Source organism: Phoxinus phoxinus (assembly GCF_949152265.1).
Source record: "Phoxinus phoxinus genome assembly, chromosome: 2".
NCBI classification, from domain to species: domain Eukaryota; kingdom Metazoa; phylum Chordata; class Actinopteri; order Cypriniformes; family Leuciscidae; genus Phoxinus; species Phoxinus phoxinus.
In genome coordinates this window covers 8,155,047-8,181,315 of record NC_136877.1, presented here as the reverse complement: position 1 = coordinate 8,181,315, position 26,269 = coordinate 8,155,047, and the positions used below count along the sequence as shown (strand labels likewise).

The following is a 26,269-nucleotide window of genomic DNA, read 5'->3' as shown; positions in this document are numbered from 1 at the left end:
AAGTGAGAGAAATGTACATGATATTATAACACATAGGTCTAGGAAAAAAAAACCCTGATATTTTGAAGTGGAAATCAACCAGACAGACCAACCCTCATGTGTTTGACATCTGGTATCTGATTGAACGATGAACCCACGAGAGATGTTGAATTGTAATGTTTATGTACGCGCCCTGCCATGTCACCTTCCAATAAATTAGACAATCATTTACCAGTGAACTCAATACAAAATACAGCTTGGAGGCTTTTTATTGTCTGTTAATTTTTCACTCACATAAAAAATTTAACACTGTTAGATTTTAACACCATTATTAAGCATTTCTCATTATATGTAAAATACAATGACGACTCGTCCCCAATTTTAGTTTCTGTGTGCAATGCACATGTGTATCAAAGGTGACGGTCTTAAAGGGATAGTTCACCCAAAAATAAAAATTCTGTCATCATTTACAGTTTCTGGTCCCCATTGACTTCCATAGTTTGGTTTTACCCATATTCTTCAAAATATATTATTTTTGTGTTCAGCAGAAGAAAGAAACGCATACAGATTTGGAACAACTTAAGGGAGAGTAAATGACAGAATTTTCAGAACATTTTTGGGTGAACTATCCCTTTAAGTGTATAAAGTTAGTCCTGTCTGGTTAACCTTTATACATGTGGTTAAAGGCACGTGTGTACAGTCGGCATGTCTGCTGCTTGTCCATGTGTGAAGACCTCAGGCCCAGTGTGTGTGGGTAGCAGGGGATCTTCAGACAGACCTGCTGCAGACAAAAGTCACATTAATAATGCAATTTATATGTAATGAAGTGACATTAAAACACGCATTTTCTGTGAAGCTGCTTTAAAAAAACTATATGTACTGAGAAAAACGCTATACAAATAAACTTGAACTGATTTGAAGTGAATAACTAATAAGAAGGTGCCTATAAATCAGCGTTCCATCACTTATTTTGATCAGAGATATATTTATTTATGGGAAATATAGTGCCAGATTCCAGCTGTTCAATACTTATCTGAAAACAAAGATTCTGTGATCGCACAGAGCTAGAATGACTTTAAAATACTTGTAATGTTGCTCACAAGTCATATTCACTTATGCACTGTAAGAAAAAATCAGTAGAAAAATGGATAAGGTACAAGGCCTAAAATGTATGTGAAAGATATTGTATATTTGTATATGGTTTCATTTATACAGTGAAGACTATGTAGTATTATTTTACATTTGATTTCTTTATTTAATTTCTGTACCTGAAAACTACTAAACCTACAGTACTTGAAAAAAGTGTAAAGCACTGCATTTCATTTTTTACCTTTGTTCTATTGTATTTACTTCTGCTATTACTTGAAAAATATTTTTTTCTGTTATTAGTGTATTAATGTTCACTTGTCTTTAAATTATATATTAGTTAGGCTAGTAGTTTTAGCTGTGGTATGGCAATTGAATTATAGTGTATTAACATTTTGGTGTTATTGCTGCTGTTTTTTCACAAACCAAACCGGTAAAAAATATTTATGGCCGGTAAATTTTCTTGGCAAAAAAGTTTGTTTTTTTAGGCCCTGCACAGGTAATTTTCCGCTAGGACATTATCCATTAGATTTACAGACATTTCCTTTAACTAAAACACAATCAAAATACAGCTAAAACTCCTAGAAAAAGTCCATATGGATAATTCCTTCATATTAACAGTATACTGGCCCCATATATCGGCATATATAGTAAATAAATCTAACTTTATGAATGTCACAATTATTATAAAAAAAACTACCAGCTTAAAACACATTGAATTAAACATGAATGTTTAAAGTAGAAATAAATAATATTTAATGTATTAATGTATATGCAGGGGTGCACATAACTTTTTCAGTGAGTTACTCAGATGAGGACCTGGGGCCTCATTTATAAAGCTTGCGTACGCACAAAACCTGGCTGAAACATGCGTACGCCAGTTCCTGCGCAAAAGGTGGGATTTATAAAGAAAAACTTGACGTGAAAATATGCGCACCTCCACGCAAACTCTGACCCATGCGTACGCACATTTTGGAGACAGAGCAGTTTGGCAACACCGATGGGGAGCTGGAGTTAAATGTCTTTTTGGTCACTTTTAGACAGAAAATCGAAATAAAATTATACATATACAGAAAGATAATAGCTACAAATATAATTTCACTCACCAAGTCTATCACTTGAAGCAAATATCCACATCTTAAATGTCCGCGCCAGCGAGCGCGTTGGGCCGTTTAGTGAAACTGACGCATTTCTAACGGCAGATGAAGTAAAACTGTAAATCTTCATTATGAGTCCTAATCATAAACAGGCTACAGTGCATATTCACATTCAAAATAACAGTTTAAATAAAATATAATTTAAACTATGTTTTACTATATAAACATTTAGATTAAATATGCTCATTAATGGAGTTAAACACTTAAACTTCATGACATTTAGGCCTACTGAAAAGTTAAAAATATATATAGCCTATTCAATGAATAGCCTATACATATTTGTTGTGCATGCGATGCTTTTGAACACTTTTCCTTTGGCATGCTGTGTTTTAATGTTTTAGCTACAGAGATAATGCTTATCATGATAATAGCAGATTGTGCAAATATAATGCACAACAAGGTCGATCTGTTTCCATTAAAAATATAAATCAATTAAAAATACTATTTGGCCAGTGGAAAAGATTGAGAAAAACTTTCTCTGAAATGCATTGTACACTATTTGATTTATTTATTCAAAAATAAGGCAAGGATAGGCTACTAAATTATTTTTATTAATGTAATGTGACTGCACATCCGTATTTCATATTTACCTAATGTCTTGTACCGTTAAACATGTTATCACGTGGATGAATAATCATATGCAAATGATATGCAGATGAGGATATGCATAGTAAAACTAGGCGTTGTAAGCTCCATATATGGTTATTTCGGGGAGGAGACGCACGTGCGCACAATCTTCCGCTGTCTGGGATTTATAAAGTGAATCCTGCGCAGGTTCTGGCGTACGCACGCTTTTATAAGTCTGAATATTTTTTTGCGCACGCCATTTTTGGCTTTCAGGCGCACGTACACTTTTAGTAAGGATCCTACGCACAGTTTTATAAATGAGGCCCCAGGAGATGGTGTTTGGTACTCACCCCATATGTAGCGTGGCCACAGCTGTCAATCATGACGTCACATTTCCGTTTTTATAGCATAAAATAACTAACTAAAACCAAACTTATAAAAAAAATATAAACGAACACTTAAATTTACATCAGCGTGAAAAGAACGACCTAAAATGATAGAAAACACCTTTGGAAAAAAATTATTTGAAGTGTTATTTGATTGTTCAGATATTTTTATTTGTATAAATTAAATATAATTAATCCTTATTAAAGATATTAAAGAGCACTGAATTTTCTCTTTTTACTTTGTTGTTTGATCAATATTAAGTGTACAGAAGGCATTAGGTTTATTACGCACTGTCACTTTAAGAGCGAGTGTGCAGATCCAATTGCACTGATGCACTGTACGTTCTGTAAAGACATAACCGACTGTGTTTACGTGAATACTCTCCAAAACTGACATTTAGACATAATGTTGTGTGTATTTGTCCATTCAGACGCGAAAGAGAGCTCGATTCAGTCCTTGCGCGCAGCGCGCTGTGTCTATGTGCGGGGCTGCACGCTTCGGGTCGTGCGTGTGTGTGTGTGTGTGTGTGTGTGTGTGTTCGCACAAAAAAACATACCGAATAAAGCTGTCTTTCGCGTCGTCAGTCTTATTCAGATCTATCCATATGTCTGCTCTTCTCTTTCTCCCAGACGTTTACATTTTTTTACGATTTGAGACATGCATGAAGCGCATGCCGACTCTGTAGATCAGCACGTTACAATTCAAATGTGCGCATCTTCCACAAACGCAAATCAGTTCTGACTGGATCACTTCCCCAATCGTCCCTCCCTAACATTTCCGTCTAGTTTTTATTCGTCATAGTGGTCGTCATTTAAAACAAGGTTTTTATTTAGTTATCGTCTCGTTTTCATCTGTGAAAAATTTTAATTAACACTGCCTAGGTTGCATTTTGGCGACAGTACGCAAAGGCGCGTAGTAACACAAGTGGCATTACGCATTCCTGATTTTTGTCGCGCATGCGTACCTGCGTACCAGTTATGTGCACCCCTGTGTATATGTGTATATATATATATACTTATCCTTTTCCATACAATAAAAGCAGTGATCAGGAGCTGCTTACTGCTAAAAAAAATAAAAGAATAATATATATATATATATTATTCTTTTATTTTTTTTTAGCAGTAAGCAGCTCCTGATCACTGCTTTTATTGTATGGAAAAGTGCAGCATGGACATTGTGCAAAATATTTTCTTTTGTGTTCCAGAGGTACAAAAAATCCATCCAGGTTTGGATTGACATGATGCTGAGATGCTAAATGATCTCAGAATTTAGATTTCAGGGTGAACTATCCCTTTAAACTGTATAGGATTGACAGCTGGACTACCTGAGCTTGCGATACTCACAAGAGGGTACAGGAAGGATCACCGATGTGAAGTTATGCATTGGGATATGCTCCGTCAGTATTCCTCTGGAGAGGACAGACTCTGTAGCTGTGCTGAATATAAGTGGCTCAGGGTTCGACTCTACAGAAAGACGGAAAAGTTACTGTTTTATTCCATTTCCAACACACTCATACTTTAACTGCAGGTAAGTCCGAAAAAGCCTCAACTCCCTCAGAGCGCTAATGGTGGGTCTTATCTTTAGCTGGAGAGCTTAGACTGGGACAGATGGACTCTGGACTGAGATCTCCTTTGAATCTTAACCAGCTTTGAGTTCAATGAAGTTTATGCTGGAGAAAGTTGACTTTAACTCTCTCCTTAATGTTTCAGGACCAGCGCTGCTCACCTAAATCCATGAGTTTATATACAGATCCCAAATCACCAGTATGGCAACCCAGAGGAATATTTTATCGTTCATGACAGTTTATGAAATTCTCAGAAATCTTAGACTTTTGATTGAACTTTGTCTCAGATGTTTCTCCTAAAATTCCTTGGGAGAAATAAACATAGAAGAGACCCTTTTTGACAATATGAGTATGGAGCTAGACGTGGCATACTTTCAAAAAGAGTACTCAATATGGAAATAATAAATATACTTCAGTGTGAACAGACTAATGTTTTCGGACACTTAATTGCATGGTAATTGCAATCAAATGAACAAGTATTATAGTAGTTTCAATTTATATTAGCCTGAATATAATTAGCTGGAATTTAGTGTGATACATCTTTATATGGAATTTCATAATTACTTCTATTGTCTTGGAAATGTGGTTAAATGTACTGACAAGTATTTATAGTACACTAAAATATACTTGAACGTCATTCAATTGAAACTTACGTGACTTTTTAAGTACATTTGTATTTACACATTTGCAACGATGAACTTTAAAAGTATTGCATAACACAGTACTTTACGTGTGCTTTAGTATGCTGGTCAAAATAAGTGTACTTCACACAAACCGCTCGTTTCGTGTCTTAGGCCATCAATGTGTACTTACGATGGGGAATTGTTTAATTTGGACTTCTCTGTGCATGCTCTTTGAGGTGGTGACCATAGACCTGCATTATATGACTGACAGACAAGAACGGTTTGACCTAAAAATATCAAAATTGAAACTACTGCGGAAACAAAGACACCTACATTTTGGATGCCCTTGAGGTAAGCTAAAACATATCAAAAATTTATTTCAAAGTGAACTATCCCTTTAACCCTTTGGGGTCTGAGGTGTTTTCTGGGCCCTGGAGGTGTTGTGACATTTGTGCTTATTTCTGTTACTTGTAACACTTTCATAATGTCTGATTACACTGTATTCAGCACAAAATCTGCTACAATAATATGTGAGCACTGAGCATGTATGTGAAAGTTTGTAGTTTTGAGAAAATGTAATTTATGCGGGGAACTCTCTCAATGGAGACAAATCCATTCCTGGAGATTCATGGTGTACTTTTGTTAGGAGAAATATCTGGGATGCTTGAGACTTCAGCAAGTGTCTTAATTTGCTCTACATTTATTCTCACTGCCGGCTAGAAGATATAATTTAGATATTAAAGACATCTCACTTATGATTGTTCTCTCCTTCGGGACAAAGCCCATTGGTTTTGTACCTGAGGCCGGCAGTGCTTCAGGTCCTCTGGTGGCTTCTTCTCCCAGGAGCATCTCCATCAGCAGGCTATCCACATTGGCTTTGCCCAAGAGACGCATGAGCTGCAGCTGCTCCACCATCTGCCAGGCCACGCTCTGAAGTGTGGTCAGCAACAACAACAGCTCCCCAAACCGCCCTCGCTGCTCGCTAGTGGACTCATCCAGCAGAACCTGGGCCTGGAATCGCAGTCGGCGCACTGCCTGAGCGCACTGCAGTCCAGGGCAATCTGAAACACAGACCGGTTGCAAAACAAAGCTCATTGAGAGATGTTGTGTGTTTATCTGAGAAAACGTTTAGAGCATGGAATGGACAACTGAGATTTTTTTATGTGCAGTGTTGGTATTTCTGTGAAAATGTCTTTTTTTATGAGCAACAAACTCAGACAGATAGTTAAAGTCTTTGGACTGGTTTAAGTGGGGAATATCATGCATTCCAACTCATTAATTGAAAGGAAGCCAAATCTTCTGTTCTGAATTCTGTCCAACTCTTTTATGCAGTTGTTTCCCAGCTAACAGGGAATGTTCTCAGATCGATCTGGCAAGGTTCTCTCAACGTTATGAACAAATGTTATTCCAGTAATGCTAATAGAAAATTCGTTCAGAGTTATCTGGCCTTTAATAATGTTCTCAAAATGTCGGCACAAAGTGTAAATATTGTTAGATTCTATTTATATACAGTAGCAAATACTATTGGCACCTCAGCATATTGTAGTACATTGCAAAATACTTTGCAATAACAACATATTCAGTAAATATGATTATATTTATTAAACTCATAAATGGATGCTAATGGTGGGCAGAGCTAGTGTAAATAGCCTTTGCTGGATTTAGTGCTGCATTTAGTGCAAATATTTTTTTTTAAAGAAAATACAGAAGGAAAACAGGCCCCACTTTATATTAAGTGTATTTAACTACTAATACTAACATTAAAATTAATCATTTGGTACAGTACACTTATTGTGTACATGTTTTTACATTGTACTTATATTTAAAAATACCTGCACATAATTATAATCTACTGTATGATCTATAATTACACTATTGACCCTTCCTTTACCCAATAACCCACTCTTAAACCCATACCTGTATCCCACCTCAATAGCAGGCAGCACAAGTATTTTGCAATACAACAAGAACACAATAAGTTCACTGTATGTAACAATTTTTTTTAAGTACAGAGTAAAGACATCTAATATAACGTGTGGCTGATTTTTTTTGTTAAATACCTGTAATACAGTATATCTTTAAAGTCCCCCTGTGGTGAAAATCAAGTTTTTAATGAGTCTTATATGCCTATATGGTGTTTTTAATATGCTTTAAGACAAACCATGTGCAAAGTCATAAGTCAACACAATTGCTAAATATTTTCTCCTTAAAACTGCAGTGAAAAAAAGACAAAAACGCAGTTTGAAATCACTGGTGTTTCTGACGTCACAAACTACCTTGTAACCAATCACATCAACTTGTGATCGTCAACGAGTGGATCTCTGAGCTGGAGTGAGTGAGTGGAGGCGGGGCAAATTAGCATATTCATAGACCGCATATGCTAACTGAGGCAAGAGTGTAGAGTTACATCCAAGCTATTTTAAGGCACAAAGGAATTTAGTTTTCAAGGAAAAAATGCTTAAATATGTAATTTTGGTGATCAAAGATGAGTTTTAAGGGGTAAAAAGATTGACTACAGGGGGACTTTAAAAATTCAGCTTTTTAGATTTTCATGTTAAACACATGAAGATAAAAAATTGGCAACCTCTGCTCAAACCAAAGTAAAATTAAACAAAGCAATTCTTACTGACCAACCTGGCTCCACTGTTATAATCAGACCTCCAGGCAGGAAAGTCCAGAACTCAACAATCCACACCCGCATGTCCCAGATATTAATAGATTCTCATAAAACATCATGAAACCAAAGACGTCAGTACAACACATCAGTGCCAGGAACAAGCACAGAAGCTCCTGGCACAGACAGTGTGTTTGACTGGGAACACAGCGATGATCCCTGACTAACCTGGGGCGAAGAAGACAATGGTTTTGAGACAGACAAATTCTGTGTCTGTGATGTTCAGCTCCTTCAGAGGCCTCACCAGCTCTTCCAAGATACGAGCTGCTACCTTGGACATCTCCTGCTCGGTGCCTCTAAAAGGTATGATGAAGTCGTTTCCTGTATAATGACAAATCATGCTCACGTACAAGGCAACCATTTTTGGGTAATTCAATTGCATTACCTTGTGAGCTCTGTACCTTTTAAATAATGTATATTCCTATGTTGTCATTAAAGCATAGGTGTATATTTCAGAAATAGCTCTGGTACTTTATTTCTAACCCTTTTCCCAATATATACAGTATGAATGGCACGCACGCACGCACACACGCACGCACACACACACACACACACACACACACACGGCCCTATTTTAATGTCCAAATCCACTTTTGCTTAGTTGTTTAACGACGGGAAAAATGGTCTAAAATGGTTGTCCCTATTCTCTTAATGAGTAATGGGTGTGTTTTGGGTGTAACGTGCAATAAACCAATCAGAGTCTCATCTCCCATTCCCTTTAAAAGCCAGTTGCGCCCGCGCCTTGTTGGATTCACTATTTACACATGGATCTGCTCATGCGCGAGGTTAAAGAAGCGAGCAGACCATCTACGGGACAAGCCGGATTCCACAATATCTTTATGTACACAATATTACTCTTTTACATGGTAATAGTTTTATTTTTAATATTTGGCATGTTTATATGCTGCTGCGCCTCCCTGTGTGTGTAATAAGCAGAGTGTACGTGTGTTCTGGACCCGCCTATAGGCGCACATTACTAGCACGCCCTTTAAATACCCCCCAAAATACTGCCCCATTGACTTTAGACCAGGTTTTTGTTGGTCAATTGCGCAGTCTATTTCAGTTGCCCTTAAAATAGCAACGCGCCAACAATGCACCCGAACACACCTCGTTTTCAGACCAGCACGCCATGGGTGAACAGATGGGGCGCAAATACATTTGCTATTTAAACAACGTAGCGCAGGACGTGGAAATGATAACTGCATCGGGCTGAAACTAGCAACACACACACACACACACACACACACACACACACACACACACACACACACACACACACACACACACACACACACACACACACACACACACACACACACACACACACACACACTCACCCAGCAGGATGATGTCATTGTAGGGAAGTGAACGTCGTGCCACCCCTAAGATGAGGTGCTCTGCAGAGTGAGCCCTCAACAGCGCCACCTGCACACACACACATCAGCATACAAGACACTTGGTGCCTGCCATATACAAGAAGTGATAGCTCATGATCAAACGAACACAGTTGGGAACAGGCCTACCCTGTCATCCACTGATAGCTCACAGAATTCCGGGATACGCTTGGCCCACTCCACCAGGAGGAGGAGCTGCTGTTTCATGGACTCACACACATCACCCACGCAGGCGATCTTCTTGCTGTTGATGTCCCTCATCATGAGATTCTGGGAGGGGTTCTGTAGACAGCAGAATGTACAGTTAGTGGATAAAACCATAAACTGAAGCTAAAACTGGAACTGGAACAGAATGAAAAATATAGTTTGAACTCAAGAAGCAAAATGGATGAGGTAAATAAGTGGTTCTCAACCTTATTGGCCAGGTTTACACCTGGTATTAAGATGCGTTTTGGTTGATCGGATCACAAGCGGACGACGCTAAATACAGGTGTAAACGGGGTCTAAAACGCTTCGAGCTTGTCCACTATCGACCAATCCCAGAGGTAGTGGAAAACGAATCCGAATTGCTTTTGTAGTGTAAACGCTCATGTGGTCGAATGTGTTAAATAGCCACAAAAGACCGTCTACTCTCCGGCTACGGACCTAATGCATAAATCTAATGGGAAGCGCTCTAGACAGATGCAATGAAAATCTTCGTTGGTTTGGTTTGAAGATGAAAAATGTACCAAACACAATGTTCTCTCACCATTCCTGATTTCTAACACACACTCACAGCGTTCAGTGTGGTCTTATGGCTGTCAGAGCAGAAACGAAAGCTGCTGCTCTCCGTGTGTTTTTCAGTTTTCTCTGGTCGTGTTCATATGTAAATTACGTGAGCTTATTTAGTCCATTAGATCGAAAGATCTGAAAAAGCCCATACCCGCACAACATAGACCCTCCCCTCGAAGAAATCAGGACAGAAGTGGTTGAAAGTGGACAAAAGAGACGGATAAAAACACCATATGTCTTTTCATCTACTTGTGATCCGATCGACCAAAACACATCTTAATACCAGGTGTCAACAGGGCCTTTGACTTGGAGGCCCTCAATTGTCCACAAAAATATTCAAAGGCACTCTAGTTCTAGTTTTGTTTTCAAATCTTATTTTAATCTGTGAACACTCCTCATTTCTGTAAATTAAAATTAAATGAATTTAAAAATTAAATTAATTAAACTTCAGATTTCCAGATGTTTTAGGAGATGAATGGTCTTCGGTGTTCATACTCTTTTTAACCAATATAACATCAAGACAGTTGTTGAGAAGTGAATTCAAATTAGAAATATCTTGATAGTTTTAGCTTATTTTCATGCTTGTTTTGTCCATTTTGAGTCATGGGGTCACCTTGAAATGTTGTTGAGGCCTCCTAATCGTTGTCTCACTTGAATCATTGGTTAGGTTTTATCATTTTATTCAATACATATAAGGTATTGTAAGGTATTAAAGTGTGTTTTGAAAGAAAGGACTATTGTTCACAAGTGTGAATGTTTTGAAAGTGAGTTGATCAGAAAGCTCACCTGAGTGAAAGCCTCTGCCTGCATCAGCACATCAATGGTGAGAGTGCCCACGGCTTGGCCTTCTCTACGACAGCTGATACGGTCGCGCTCATTCTGAACAGCTAAGAGACACAAGCCAACATCAGTAAAAAATGATAGCAATTTACCAGTGTTTCCTTATAATAAAACAGATGACAATGGAGCCAGACCATGCACTTTAAATAGAAATAGTCCAAATTTAACAAATGCTCATTTAAAAGTTCTGTCACTGTCACAGTGTAACACCGGAAAAGAACTTTGCATTTAATACTATTAAATTGCATTTAATATAATTTAATACATTTCATTGTATTGCACTTAACATGTAATTAAGTGTATGAAAGCATTACATTCAGATTGCACTTAAATATATTATTTTAAAGTATGTGATTTCTGTAATTATTACTTTTTTAAAACTATGATACAGTGCACTTTTTACAAGGGCAGGTATTGTGTTTATACAGTAAACTATATACCTTTTTTCAAGATTAATCTGAAGAACAGCCCTGCCCAAAACAAAAAGAGTATTAAGTGCAATTTATTAGATCTTTTCAGATACCATCAGGTAGATCACTCAACGTTACTGTATCTTTGGAGCTGTGTTACTTTTTTTAAATGGATGCAGCTTCCGGACAGTACATATAAAGTTCACTGTGAAACTTTAACAAGATGTCTTAGGCTATGCATGGAGCAGAACAATACCTTTCCACAGATTTTAATCAGTGGCCAGATACTTTTATATTGTTTCTTTGCTTTTCACCTTGAGAGTATATTACAATTTAAATGATGGTTTTTAGGAATTGGCTTATTGCAATAGTTTGAGCTCACCCAATTGTTCAATATCTTGAATTCGCAGAGGTATGCAGACATTCATAAGTGTTGGGATAAGTCCAAAAACTCAATTAGTTTATATGTAGGCAGGCCTAGTCCAGATCTGTGACCTTGAAGAAAGCCTTTAAACTCTGCATCATAAACTAAAATGAAATTACTTTTCCATACTTTTACCTTCTTTCCTCATGCCGGCTCTGAAACACTTTCGAAGTCTGCAATATCGACATTGGTTTCTTTTGTCTTTGTCCACCACACACTGCCTGCTGAACCTTCACACAAAGAAAGACAAAAAGACATAGGCTTTAATTCTCACATTTGAAGAGATCCAATGAAACACTTCAGGCCATGCTTTTACAACTTCTGATGAAGGTGTTTTTTTTATATAAGACATGGACAATATGTGTCAGTCAACTCCTGTGGAGCTGTGAAATAACATTTGCGTTATAAGCTCTGACATCAACTTCTGATGTTGTATAGGATTGCATTTAGAGAAAATTGTATGTACTATACACTTCAGTAACTTTACAACAAGGTCTTTAAGCCTCATCTGTGAAACCGGGGGAGAATTTGTTAACATTATTTAATTTACTGTGCAATATTGTATTTTTAACATTAAAAAATATTAATAAATGTTAAAAAAATAAAATAAAAATACATTCATCTAAATGACAGAGAGCAATGTTTAAAAAAACAAACAAAAAAAACAACAACATTTATTAATCTTTGTTAATGTTAAAAATACACATGCTCATTTGTACAGTGCACTGTTAACAAATTCTCCCCCGGTTTCACAGATGAGGCCTAAGCTAGTCTCAGACTAAAATGCATTACTGAGCTGTTTTAACTGAAAGCAACTTGCACTGACATATCTTAAAATATGTAAATAAGTAATTTGTATTACAATATTACAAGTATTGTTTGGTCTCAAGATGCACAATAGTAATGTTTCTAAGGAATGTTTATAAAAGCTACTTAAAGGGATAGTCCACTTTAAAATGAAAAAAAAGCACAAATGAAAAAGTGAACCACATTTGTATAGGTTGTATTTTTCAATATATTAATATAGCCTAATGTATATTATGTATAGGCCTAATAAAATGATTCTGAAAATACTACAAAAATGCTATCTGTATTATTTTAAATTATATTTTGTATATGATAAAATGCTAATAATATTTGTATTGATTGATATTAATTCTGCTTTCTTAAATTATGAATTATGTTACTTAAAGGTAGCCTACCTACAATATGTAACATTTTTGTTCAAAATTAACAACATTTAAATAAGGAGTCAATACATCATCAGATTTTTTTAAAAATCGTATTTTCTGATACACTATGCTAAGCCTATTAGGTAAGTGTTTATATTATCGACCTGACGGGATGGTTTTCGTGGGGAAATTGCGGACATGCGTCACTCGCTTTTGTGTCTCCTCAGAAAGGTTGTTCAGGCAAAAAAAAAAGTAAAAAAAAAGTTGTTCAGGCTACTTTGACACTTGTATGGTGTGGGAGTTGCCTAGTTGTCAAAACCAGCGAGAAAGGTTGACATGAGGCACGCTAATTCTTAAACCTTCGGGAAATCACCCGTTTTAAACAAACGCCGAACAGAGGAGAGTCTGCTGGCAAAGAGACAACGCGACAGAGCTCGAAATAAAACGAGAATCAACAATGGCTCGGCGAGAACTTAGGGATTTGAAATGTTGTAAAAGCGACGCGGAGATGACATTTCTATCTAAAAGGTAAGTAGGCTACGGCATTTTCTCAAACAGATAAATTGCCATATTCTCTAACAGAGTTTGTTGTAAATCCTCATTGTGAAGGGTAATTTCATTACGATTAGCCTATAGGTTGCTGGTATTTTTTTTTTTTTAGGAAGTAGCCTACCTTGTTGTTTATTAAGGACATTAAAATCTTCAGCTAGTCAGCTTGATATTCTTTCCATTTAAACTGGTTATCTTAAACCTAGGACTTGTAAACGTAATGAGGATTTGGATAACCATATTCATCCGCACAGTCACGCAGAGCCGAAGCACAACCAAAACAACATTCTTCTTCAAAATGCATGCATTTTTTAACTGCAAAAAGGGCAGTATAGTGTACCTTTAAATTCAGTGAATGCCCGGGCCACAGCTAATGTCTATGCGATCCACACTGGCTTTCATTGTGCTCTCAATAAGTATCAGACAACAAACTGTATCTGAAATCTTATCTCAAAAGTGAATTTTCAAACCCTTCTATTGTTTAGGTTACTACCGGTAGTCTTTCTGTTGTATAACACTAATTCACAGAGACTAGCAGGTTTAGAGACAAATTAAAAATGAATGGTAAGTGTGTAAAGCGGACAGTTATGAATGTGAAGGTGAATTCTCACCTGCATGTGTAGGCATGGTTCTTGCGCACACTCCTTCTGAAGAAGCCCTTGCAGCCATCACAGCTGGAGGCTCCATAATGTTTTCCTGTAGCTCTGTCTGCACAGATAGCACAGAGATTCATGCTGCTCTGCTGCGGCACAGGCACTGCGACTGATGGAGGTGCATGGCCTGGTATTAGTGGATCTTAGTTGGAAAAAGAGTGGAGAAAACAGATTTTAATGTATGAAATATCAGCTTAGCTACCGTACATAAAGTACCGTTCAAAAGTTTGGGTTCTGTACAATTTTTGAAAGAAGTCGAAGCTTACCGAGGCTGCATTTGTTTGAAAAAACAAACAAAAAAACAACAAAACCCCCCCAGTAAAAACAGTAATAATGTGGAATATTATAACAATTTAAAATAACTGTTTTTATTTTAATATATTTAAAAATGTGACTGTAAAGCTAAATTTTCAGCATTACTCCAGTCTTCAGTGTCATTCTAATAAGCTTATCTGCTGCTCAAGAAACATTTTTTTTGATCATCATCATAGTCGAAAACAGTTTTTCTTTTATTTATTGAAACTTTTTTTTTAAATATAATATGATTTTCTGTAAAGGGATAGCCTAGTTCACCCAAAAATAAAAATTCTGTCATACTCACCCTCATGTCTTTTCAAACCCGTAAGACTTTCGTTCATCTTCTGAACACAAATTAAGACATTTTTGATGAAATCTGAGAGCTTTCTGTCCCTCCATTGACAGCAACGCAACTACCACTTTGACGTTTCAAAAAGTTCATGAAGAGATCGTAAAACTAATCCATATAAATTGAGCGGTTTAGTACACATTTTTGGCTTTGGCTTTTATTCACATATAAACATTCATCAAGTCAAACATCAGTTGTGGTAAACGAAGCTCAAGCATGTTCGCTTGACACGCGAGAACCAATGAGGTTCATTCTCATGTTACGCATCACGTTTGAGCTTCAGCAAGAACTAGAGATGCACCGATTGATCGGCTGGTGACCGGAATTGGGCGTTTTTTACGTGATCGGCCATGACCGGGGACCGGCCGGTCAGTCTGACATGACGGTTTATGGCGGTCAAATGCACTCGGGCGCCGCATGATTAACATCATGCACACGGAAACGCACATGTACCTCGTGAAGTGTAAGCGGCGCGTGAGCAGCGTATATTTTTTCTGGCGTGCATGTTAATAAATGAGTGCATTCACACCGGGAGCAGGAGCAGTGCGTGAGCGTCGCGTGAGAAGCAGTGAAGCGCGGGTTTCAGCACAGAGTCTATTTTTCCTGCGCTGCTCAAGTAAAGTGAAAGCACACTTTTGATCCACAAAATAAATATGATTTCACCCAAAATGCACACAATTTGCATGTCTAGTGTGTTTTAACAAGAACCGGAGTAGGCTATGTCAGAAAAGAAAATTAAATTTACCCATTTAAACTTGTTTTTATTATTCAATTTGGGTAAAAGTATATGTTGTTTTATGAAAAAAAAACTACAATAAATATTTGTGTGTGCTGTAAAGTGGTTAGAAAAAATTAAATCGGTATCGGCAGGTCAAACTCAATGAAAATTCGGAAATAGGAATCGGCCTAGAAAATTGTATATTCAGTGCATCTCCAGCAAGAACCAATGTTCCCGCGCGTCAAGCAGGTTCGGTTGAGCTTCTGTTCATGTCCGCTGATCAATGTTTATACAGTGTGTAAATAAAAGTTTAATTTTTTTTTAATTAAATCTGAATTAAAGCTGTTCATTGTAAGCAACGGAGTCTCTTCAGAAAATTTGAACTGGTCTCCATTCACATTAATTCGTTGTACAATCTCTTTATGAACTTTTTGAAGTGGTAGTTGCGCAGCTGTCAATGGAGGGACAGAAAGATCTCAGATTTCATCAAAAAGATCTTCATTTGTGTTCCGAAGATGAACAACAGTCTTACGGGTTTCGAACGACATGAGGGTGAGTAATTGATGACAGAATTTTTGGGAAAACTATCCCTTTAATATATTTAATACTTTTAAACACTTTGCTGCACAAATCTTCTATCAGCTAAACGGCTATAGTGTATCTGGTTGTTGGAGGCTTTCTGTAGCAATTTCTGTGAAGTGCAAAACTGAATGGATCCAGTGGTCTAAATTTGACCGTCTAATCAAGTTTGTCTGTGTATTATCAGTAATTATAGAGCTCTTTACTTCATCAAAGGCAAATCTATACAGATTAATCTTGTCTGTGTATTTCTTTATGTAACATAGTGGTCTTTAACCTTTTTTATGCAAAGGAAATATTCATTATTGATGTACAGTCACATACAGTACATGTACATGTACTTTTAATTTTACGTAAAGTTGATAACCAAAGTTGCGATTGTCTTATATCTGAGATACATTGCTTCTCGAACATGAAAAAACGTATGGGTCCATGGGAAATTGATTGGATGCTTGTGGTTTGCTATTGGTGGATCTCGTGTGTGTGACAGGTTGTCCCGCACTCGTGCTATTAAACACATCATCAGAGAAGAGAGGAGATGTCGCTGCAAGAGGGAGGGGAAGTTATTTTGATTAAAGATTACGAGGGCACATGGATAAAAAAAAGAAAAAGTGCAGGGTTAAATACTGCAATATTCTATAAAAAACGAAAAACTGTGATTTGCATAGTGACTTTAACGCATTTTTAATGTGGGAGGGACAATAACACTAAACTTATCAGAACTTTAGCTTCTTAACTATATTTTTGGTTGAAGTTAACAATATTGCATTTAGTTTTTTTTTTTTCCACATTTGAGTCTGAGATTGAGATAATTGGAAGTCCCCTTGTACAGACCCCTGATGTAAATGATTGCAATTTTTTGTCAGCGGAGGAAATGTGTTCAATAACCCAGTGGGTCATCCGCTCCGAGTCAGAGTGTCTGTACTTATTACTTTGCGAAAGAGAAACTCCATTTAATTAAACAGGTCAGTGAAAAGACTCCGTCTACATCTATTTCCAAGGTAATTTCGCAGTGTTAGCTAAAATTTAATTCAATTCCCTCATGTGTTGCATTAAACCGGGCTCTGAATTTGATTGCCACCAGTTTGCATCCCAAGCCAGTAAACGTCACATCTTCACTTAGGCTATGCAGGAATGAAGCCTAATGTATGCAAATAATAACCTGCACTTTAAACCCACTCAGAGAGGTAATATCCTCTAACATACAGAACGCCTCTGGGTTCAAAGGCCAGTTATATTATATTAAGAGTCTGCAACGCTTCTGGCACCCACGCATGTGTGCTTTGGTAAGATGGATCCAGTATATCTGAATCAGCAGCGCTTCTAATGATTATAGAAAATGAGATTATAATGGACAGCAGGAACAGGTTGAAGTGGTGTGTGCACAGGCTTTTGGAAAGTCCTCTTATGGCCAGATAGTAATTTAAATAGCAGCATCTCATGCTATAGGACCTAATGTCATTGTGAAGTTACCTTTTAGTGCCCTGCTCTGTGAGCAAATGGCCTAAACACTCAAGTATGGAAGAGTTTAAAAATGAGAATGGTTAAACACATGCTCTACTTGGCTTGCATTACAGTTCTCCATGTTAGTTGGCAGCAGACATGCATACAAACCGCTGACAGACCGCGTTTAAACATTTATCTTTGTGTTTATGTTTTAAGTCAGCCGGTGCATGTAGTGTATATGCGACTCAAATGCAATATCAATCATATTCAAACAAGTCTCCCCTGCTGAAAAGGCCAACTGTGCTGGTCAACAGGATATATTGTGCTTTGGAAGCTGGTCGCGAGAATGGGATGCTATGGTGCACCAGGATTGGTCAATGGCAGGGCACTTATGTTTTTTTTGTTTATCAATTTAATTTTTTTTTATAATTTCAAGAAAGTCAGGACAAATGTCCTAATATCATAATCAAGAAAATGCCTCATTAAAATAATCATTATAGTTTTTAATTTTTTTTAAAAGTAATGTGGTACATAAAACAGAAAATGATAAAGAGAACCATTGAAGACCCTCATGACCCTCATGACTATGTCAAGGTCAATACGCCTTTTAATAAAATATTAATACAATATTTGATCTTTTTAACATGTCAAGGCAAGATTGGTTCAGGTATGAAAATGTCATGTGATGCCCAAAAGCTTTATTGATATGATATTCATTAATAATCCATGATATTTTTGTAATATATACATGTTACCTTGAAAACATGTATTTTAAAATACATTAAAATTGGTACAAAGCTTTTTCAAGACCATATGAAACCAACAGAAATACATTTCTTAAGATATTTCCTTTGCTTTGTCATGGACGCTCTTATACAGTAAGTCAGTGACCCAACTAACTAAACCAGCTAGACTTTTCTTGATTCATTAGAAAGACTATGTAGGTTTACATGGTTAATCTGGATCACCAGCATTAACTAGACCTGGCCTTTTCAACAGTGTCTTCAAGCATAGAGCAAGGCTTGCCTTCAGAATTCGTCACTGTTATTTTACTTCAATAACTGGGTAATGAGTCAGCAGACCAAAGGTTAGACGTACCTGTTTGTACAGGGAGAACACGAAGACCGTCAAACTCTAGCATGGTGAATGTAGGGTCCAGCGTTATTCCATAGTCGGTTACGCTCAGGTCGAGTGAAGTCCCAGAGATCTTCATGGTAAAGTCTGGATTCGGCCTGTATCTGAGAATCAACGGCACACTGTAAAGCTCACTAGCGTTTCACTCAGCGGCTTTTTGAGTCCATCCGAGCTTGTAAGCACTTCAGCCTCAGCATATCATAGTGCTCTTGGATCTATTACTTTGCCCTTCCTTGTAAATGGACTTCAAATGTTGGAATCACACAGATGTCTTCCAGAGATCGTTGTTCAGCCATACGTCGCCGGCATCCAGGGACTGAAGTGGAGCGCTTTGATTTACTGAGGAAACAGTAATTAATGTCCAAGTCTCATCAGAGCTAGACTGATAGACAGGCTGAGATTTAGCCAAATGTCTATGTGTTTGCTGTTCTCTTATCAGTGTAGAGGGAATCATAAAGGGGAGGGTTCTGGATCAGGTAAACATGACTCACTTTTCAGTGGGAAATAACATCAAGCTCATATTTATCAGCATAGTGTTGTTGGTTTATTTGCTTTGAGTTTAAAAGACGCAGCTTACCATGAGTAGAACAGAGGCCGACAGCAGGATCGCAGACGTAGTGTGAACTTGTTAAGTGTGCATAGTGTTTTGGTGGCCTGATACCCATCTTCTTTCTTCAAGAGAAAAAAAGCCATTTTATTTTCAAACTTTGCCCTTTTGGTACATTTGCTATCAGGTCAATGGTGCTATTGATCAAAGGCAGCATGATAACATGTTATTGAGTTACATTCCTTCTCTTGTGCCACATTAAAATTGGATCACATTGCTGGTGATACAATAAGATCAACTTGAGCTCTTTCACCACAATTGTATTAGCTATCAACTAAATCAACAAGAAAACTATTCAGTGCCCCCCAAAAGTATTTGGATATTTCAATGTGTAGTCAGTAAGTTTTTGTTTATATTTATCTCTTATTCTTCTAAATGGTACCATTGGTTTTGGATTTATTCTGACACCTATTGGTCTTGTTTAATAGTTGCTGCTAGTGTTGCCAGGTTTTGCTAGAAAATAAGTGAACTGATCTGAAAAATAAATAAAAATAAAAGTCCCAAACAAGCAACCCCTGGTTTTGGAAGTTTGTGGCATACACGCATAATATAGTCTACACTATTGAAAAAAAAAAAACGAAAAAAAGAAAGGTTCCAAAAGGGGGGTTTCGCAGTGATGTCATAGAAGTACTATTTTTGGTTCCCAGAACAACTTTTCAGTAAACAATTCTTAAAAGAACCATTTTTTCTTTGTGTGTAAAGCCTCTTGTGGTGGATTCCATGGATATTCAACGTGTAAACATAGATTTAAAAAAGAAAAAGAAAAAAGAATGTTTAAGAGTGTAGGGAATCCACACACACCCCTTTGAAATGATGTTTCTATGGAGATTGCCACTAATTACTGGTAAGCCCCTTGAGGGTTTTTCAGCAATTGTCCATCACATTTTTTTTGTGAAACGTATAACACTGTTTTTTTTATGCTTTTGTTGTAAAAATAAAATAAATCAAAAATCAAATCAAAAAGGAATTGTGTTCCAGTTTGCTAACCAAAAACATTGTTTTAGTTCCTTTCAAAAAAGTCAAGTTGTTTCAGAACCAAGCGGCCATCTCATCATGACAAATGCACCGGATTAAAAATGGTGAATTTATTGCCCTCAAAACTCTTGAGACATAAATGTAGCCACTTTATTTTCAGCTATTTTTAGTGACTTCTTGAAAAAAGAAAAGAAAAAAAAGAGAGCCCCAAATCACTAATAATACGCAGACTTGGCAACACTGGTTGCTACCACTTCACATCAAAACGGTTTGTTAATCTTTTGTTTTATTTGTTATTTTTTTTCCTCATCTAATGCTACACACGTCTATATTTATATTGGATCATCAATATGAATCAGCTGTCGAATGATTGGTCATGGAATGTACATGCTCTGATATGTTGCAGCATTAAGTTTGTAGTATTACGTTTGGTTCTTTTCTTTTTCTTCTTGTGAATGGAAGTGAAGTGGCACAGCTGGCTGGTAGATCACATGCCCATATATGTGAAGTGTCATAGCAGAGGTGTAGTTCATCACATTAATTATGAATATGTTCCTCAGACATTTGACAACCAGAGATTATATCAGTGTTTCTTAACTAGTGGGTCGCGGAGTGTGCAGTCAAAGAAATAACAACAACAAATGTAATTCTAAATGTTTTTCTGATGCGAGACGAGTCTTTAATTTTGAAAGACATGCGTGACCGCTGTTGACTCTTCTGTCAGACGCAGTTTCAGTTAAACGTGTATAGTCCAAATTCAGTATCTGCTGTCAAATTAGATTTTTACAGGCTATGTCAGTGACATTATTCTAACATTATTTTTGTAGATTATTACGAAATAAAAAAGTTTCTCACCTTAGAAAAAACAAACTTTCCTGCCCTGTTAGACGTTCACCAATTCTCTATCCCCGGTTTCACAGACAAGGCTGAAGTCCCAGACTAAAATGCATGTTTGAGCTGTTAGCAAACTTGTCCTGACAGTCATTGTTTTGTCTCAGGATGCACACCAGTAATGTTTATAAGGCACGCTTAAAAAAGCTACTTAAATGTCCTAATTGAACTAAAACCTAATCCTGGCTTAATCTAAACCTGTCTGTGAAACCAGGCCTTTATATAAAGAGTAAAGGAAATGACGAGCATGCAACGTCGTTTACGTGACAATTAGTAAGTTACCAAATTACCAATAAATTACATCGTGTGTAGCTGGGAAAAATGACTATCCAGGTATGATGTTCATTATGTTTATCAGGATCAGTCCATATGTTTTATTAACCGTTCATGTTAGTATTGTGCATTTAAAATAGTAACTGGTAATTTGGGTAAAGGTTACAGAAACTACACTTTATTTTCAGTTTGTGCTTTTTTTCTGTATTTTTCATGACTTTTGGTGGCTCATACCAACTTACCTTTATTGAATTAACTAGCTTGCCTATGTTTATTCATCAGTGTTAGTAATAATCTTACAATTTATTTCTAAAGAGGGAAGGTATTGTTCATGTGGGTGTGAACCATTTTTGAAAAATAAATTAGCTTGGTTCAAATTGAAAAAAATGTGGGTCAAGGCTTAATGACCATAGTAAGATGCAGGTCCCATGGGTAATTTTGAGTTATAAAGCAGTGATTTCTGAAAGGTGTGGTGGTCTGTGCTATCCAAAATTGCAAGACATTTCTTATAAAATTTCCTTAATTGTGTATTTTAAATATTGTGCTCTATACAATCATTTTTTAAGAACAATATTTCTATTAAATCCCTTCACAAAATGACAATAATTCTCCATTGATGATAGCTTACAGATAATTTATTACTGAAATTTGTACAATATTACACTGTTCAGCTCAATAACCATAAAGAGCTATTTAAAACGGAAAAGTTGATAAAATAATTGGAGTAGGATAGAACGTAGTCATTTTATTTTGACAAATTATTACAAATTATATGTCAGGCTGCACATTACATTTTTTAGAAAAAAAAATAGAAAGATCCATCATGCTTTGCTGTAATAGGATTTCCATGGTGAGCATCGCTCCTTCTCTAAATGTCACGCTAGGCCGTGGGTCAGACTTCCCTCAGCACACAATAACACACACAGACCACGCTTTAGATGATTGATAGCTCATAAAAAGCTGTCAGTCACAGCACAGCTGAGAAGTGTGCCATAGTCCCCATGAAAGTTATCACTGCTTCGCACTTAAAAATGATTTCAGAACAGTTTGAATTCTAGGTTATTGGTTTAAAAACGTGTAGTCTATTTATTTATGCTATTTATTTATTTAATTCTGAATAATCATTCATTTTATTCTAATTTTAATTTTTAAAAGTAATGGACACTGACCAGAAATTGTTTCTGCATTTCATCGCTAGGTGGAGACAAAGTACAGAGTATACATCAATACCTCACTTAGATTTTTGAAGAGCATTCACAGACCAAATGCCAGACCTAAAACCACATGCACCTTTTTATGAAGGAACAGCATGACAACATGTCTTACCGTTACAAGAAAAGGTTCAGATTGCAGTGCTCTATTCTATGCATTAGGTGACTAAAATAAGTGGCTCACCCGTCTTAAATCTGAATGCGTCCAGCCAGTGTAAGGCTCTGTCAGTGCACCAGAATTTACTCCACACAGGTGCACTTGAGGCAGCTCTACCTGTCTGCATGTGTGGACGGAAGAATGATTGATGTGCGAGAGCAGCTGTATTTCAGAGTCGGTGCCTGTGCAGTTTGGAAAGGTAAAGTGTAGAGAGCAGCAAAATCGCACTTGGCTGTTGCTCAGTGCTGTCACAACCTTGCCTGTAATGCGGCTAGGGCTATTAACCAAACATAAATGATATCTCTGGCGCTTAATATAGCAGCCTAGCATCTGAAACTCTTTCTTTTCAAATCTTTTGTTTGTTGGAGTCAAATTAAGTTATGCTTTTAGGCAATATACAGGCTTAGAACTCTGCAAAAATGAAAGTAATATGTATATATGTATACATACTATTCACAAAGCTCAGGTTCATGCAAACAATTGGAATGAGCAGAACTTTAGGTAATAAGGCAGTAGAGAGTATGATTACATACCATGATGGAGATGCATCATATCCTTGCTACATATTTTATACAGACCTCAGTTAATTCTGCAATAGCTGAAATAATGCACTGTATCATTACTGAGGCAGTTTTGCTAATGGGAAAAAAGCTGAGCATAAAAATACATGACCAGGAGGTGTAGAATGTGAATTACTTTGTGGTATACAGGACGATGATGCATTGCACCATCTAGTCATTAAGCTCTGCACAATTGAATTATCAACAAAATTGAACCACTCCAAATATTCACTTTATTAGTTAGAGCATCAAGACTTTTAGTTGAAGGGACTTAATGGTTTTTGTGAGTTCCATTTGCTACCATTTCAGTAATGAAGTTGCAGATTTCTCAGACGGATCGTGTTTTGAGGCCCGCTAATATCCACAGACAATTCCGACCGCACCTTACCATGAAGGGCACATACTTATGGGATGTTTGTAGAAGAGAATCTGCATTAGTGCATTAGAAGACTGCAAACTTCATGCTAAAAGTATGCATGTTCCTCATTAGAAAAAAACGAGACGTCTGTAGTTTAATTCCAAAAAAATGGAGGAGGGATAAAAAAGCAGCAAAAATGGGTTATAAACACATGGCAGTTGTATGATTTAGTGGAGCAATAAAGAATAGAAAGGTGGCCATTCATCATGGGAGCAAGCTCACCAGGAGAGGACTTGTCACGGACACCGCCAAGTCCGGGAGGCAGTTCAGAGCGCACACTCCAAAAATGGGCTCGGACCAATGGCTTTTCCAGACATCTTCAGATGCAGACGAGCATGCTGAGCGTTCAGCGCTGTCCGCCATCTCTAAGCAGACACAAGGGGAAGATTCTGGGCAGATGGACAAGAGCATAATATGGACAGTATTGCAGTGCAAAGCCATGACCTGCATGAAGAAAAGGCCCTGCGTACATCAATGGATTGATGACCTGAAATTTTAAGAAATAACATGCGATCGAAGTGATTACATAAGACTTTCAGAAGTGATTTTGTAGAATTAGCCACAAGTACAGTCATAGATGATGTGATGTATCGTGCAAAGTGAAGGTTTATGGATCTAGTTTGTAAATTGCTGAAATGGAGAAAAAAAAATCCACTATTCTCACTACACTACTTTCACTGCAAAAGATAAAAAGTAATTAAATAAATGTATTAAAACACGAATTGTATATAATATAATCAATATAGCAAAAATATATTATAATATTCAGTGTTGGGGAAGGTTACTTTTAATTTAAGTAATGTGTTACAGTATTGCGTTACTCCCTAAAAATAACCAATTGCATTACTTATTTTCGTTTTATAGAAAGTGGGGCTGCACGATAAATCGCAGTTAACATGAAATCGCGCTTAAACCAATTTGGCTTAGTGCGATTTTATTAAATTTTTTATTTTATTTTTTATTTTTATGCGCAGCTTGTCAGTGAAGCACGGCTCTCTGCTCCATCTGAAAGCATTGCGAGCTTGAGTCGCTTATAACGTGCATTTGAAAAAGCAACACGCGTCAAACATGAGAAGCATATACAAACCTCTTTTCAAACAAAAGACAACATTTAATAACATGTTTTTACTCCAAACTGAAAACATCCTTCTGTGTGATGATGTGGCTTCTTACACAGAATAAGGCACACAACATATTTTTTCATAGTATTCAATACTGTGATAAAGGCTATGTCGATTAGCATTAAAGTCTAAATATACTTTATTATCATGAAAATACCCAAGAAGGCTTGGAACAACTCGGATAAACCAACGCTATCTCACGACCAATTCGTACGAATTCGTATGAGTGAGTATGAGGTGGCGAATCCGTACGACCTCATTCATAAGAATTTGTATGATTTGTCTGAACCCTAGTGATGGGTAGGTTTAGGGGCGGGGTCAGGGGTAGGTCATTTGATCGAATTAATACAAATTGGGCAACTCGTAAAATATGTACGATTTAGCAAAAATCAAACAAATTCTTAGGAGTAAGGTCATATGATTTCACAATTTAGCCACCTCGTAAAATACGTACGAATTGCAGTGAGTTGAGTGTTTATTAGTCATGTTTAATCAATCAAAGCGTTCTGTTTATTCAGCTATAGCAATAGTATGATGCCCATAGGGATTTCCTTGAATGACTTGTTACATATTTGAAGTTTCTGCGTGAGAGCGCCCTCTGGCTTTCAGATGGAGCAGCATTTACTACTGATCACAGAGCCATGAGAAGCTGATCATATAATCACAGCCTTTGCCAAATCGCATGCGATTTAATTTTGATTAATCATGCAGCCCCATTAGAAAGTAATCCGTAACGGGACTTTTTCTCACCTGGACTGGGTTTTCTTGTTTAGAAAATGTACGACAAATAAAAAAAGTAAAATTTTTGGAAAATGAAAATTTTCACGCCAAAAGTGATAATAAATAAGATTAAGGCTGAAGGAAATGAAAATCTTAACATCTGTGCTGCTTATCTTGAATAGGAAGCTGTGGAAAAAAAGTTCTACACTCTTACTTCAGCAATAAAAATTATAATTGAACAAATGTGATGTTATCTAAAGTCATTTTTGCTCATCAGTATGGTTGATTTGGATAATCGGTCAGCAGAAAAAACATTGGTTCATAAATGTATTGGTTTTATTCAACATATATAATTATTGGAGGTTTGCATAATATTCTGAGTTTGCATTTCTGTGCATGATCTGAAGACGCGCAAATTAAAGAACACAGACACAGCCGGATAATTTCCATAATGACCAACGCAATCTATCAAGAGCAGCACAAATTACCGTGTTTAAGGCCCTGTTTACACGAGAACGCTCGCGGGTGAAAACGTAAAACATTTTTTATCAGATGTGCCTTTC

General features: G+C 36.9%; 2 protein-coding genes across 5 annotated transcripts in view; one reads left to right on the top strand and one right to left on the bottom strand.

Moving 5' to 3' along the window:
- Positions 1-219: 219 nt before the first annotated feature.
- hnf4b (hepatic nuclear factor 4, beta) lies at positions 220-19,440 on the bottom strand. Of its 4 annotated transcripts, XM_079589374.1 has the most exons (11): positions 19,351-19,440; positions 18,738-19,112; positions 14,209-14,392; positions 12,012-12,106; positions 10,989-11,089; positions 9,561-9,713; positions 9,375-9,462; positions 8,206-8,358; positions 6,161-6,424; positions 4,520-4,639; positions 220-760 (listed from the first exon to the last, which is right to left on the bottom strand). In XM_079589374.1, the coding sequence occupies exons 2-11, from the start codon at positions 18,850-18,852 to the stop codon at positions 660-662; spliced, it is 1,374 nt and encodes a 457-aa protein (XP_079445500.1). In that variant the 5' UTR covers positions 18,853-19,112; positions 19,351-19,440; the 3' UTR covers positions 220-659. The 4 variants fall into 4 exon arrangements, with proteins under 4 accessions (XP_079445500.1, XP_079445502.1, XP_079445501.1 ...); XM_079589376.1 differs by lacking the exon at positions 19,351-19,440 and having other exon boundaries at positions 14,209-14,305; positions 18,738-19,210; XM_079589375.1 differs by lacking the exon at positions 19,351-19,440 and having other exon boundaries at positions 220-757; positions 18,738-19,209.
- Positions 13,220-26,269, top strand: part of zfhx3b (zinc finger homeobox 3b) — a 431,922-nt gene continuing 418,872 nt past the window's right edge. Inside the window, exon 1 of the mRNA XM_079589354.1 lies at positions 13,220-13,576. The gene's annotated coding sequence lies outside the window, so the exon portion shown is untranslated. The remainder of the gene's footprint in view (positions 13,577-26,269) is intronic.

Excerpts from the sequence above, each read along its gene's own strand:
- hnf4b (XM_079589374.1), bottom strand. The coding sequence starts at position 18,852 with ATGAAGATCTCTGGGACTTCACTCGACCTGAGCGTAACCGACTATGGA. Across the intron at positions 12,107-14,208 it reads AACCATGCCTACACATGCAG|GTTCAGCAGGCAGTGTGTGG; the intron begins GTGAGAATTCAC and ends CTTTGTGTGAAG. Across the intron at positions 9,463-9,560 it reads AGCTATCAGTGGATGACAGG|GTGGCGCTGTTGAGGGCTCA; the intron begins GTAGGCCTGTTC and ends GTGTGTGTGCAG.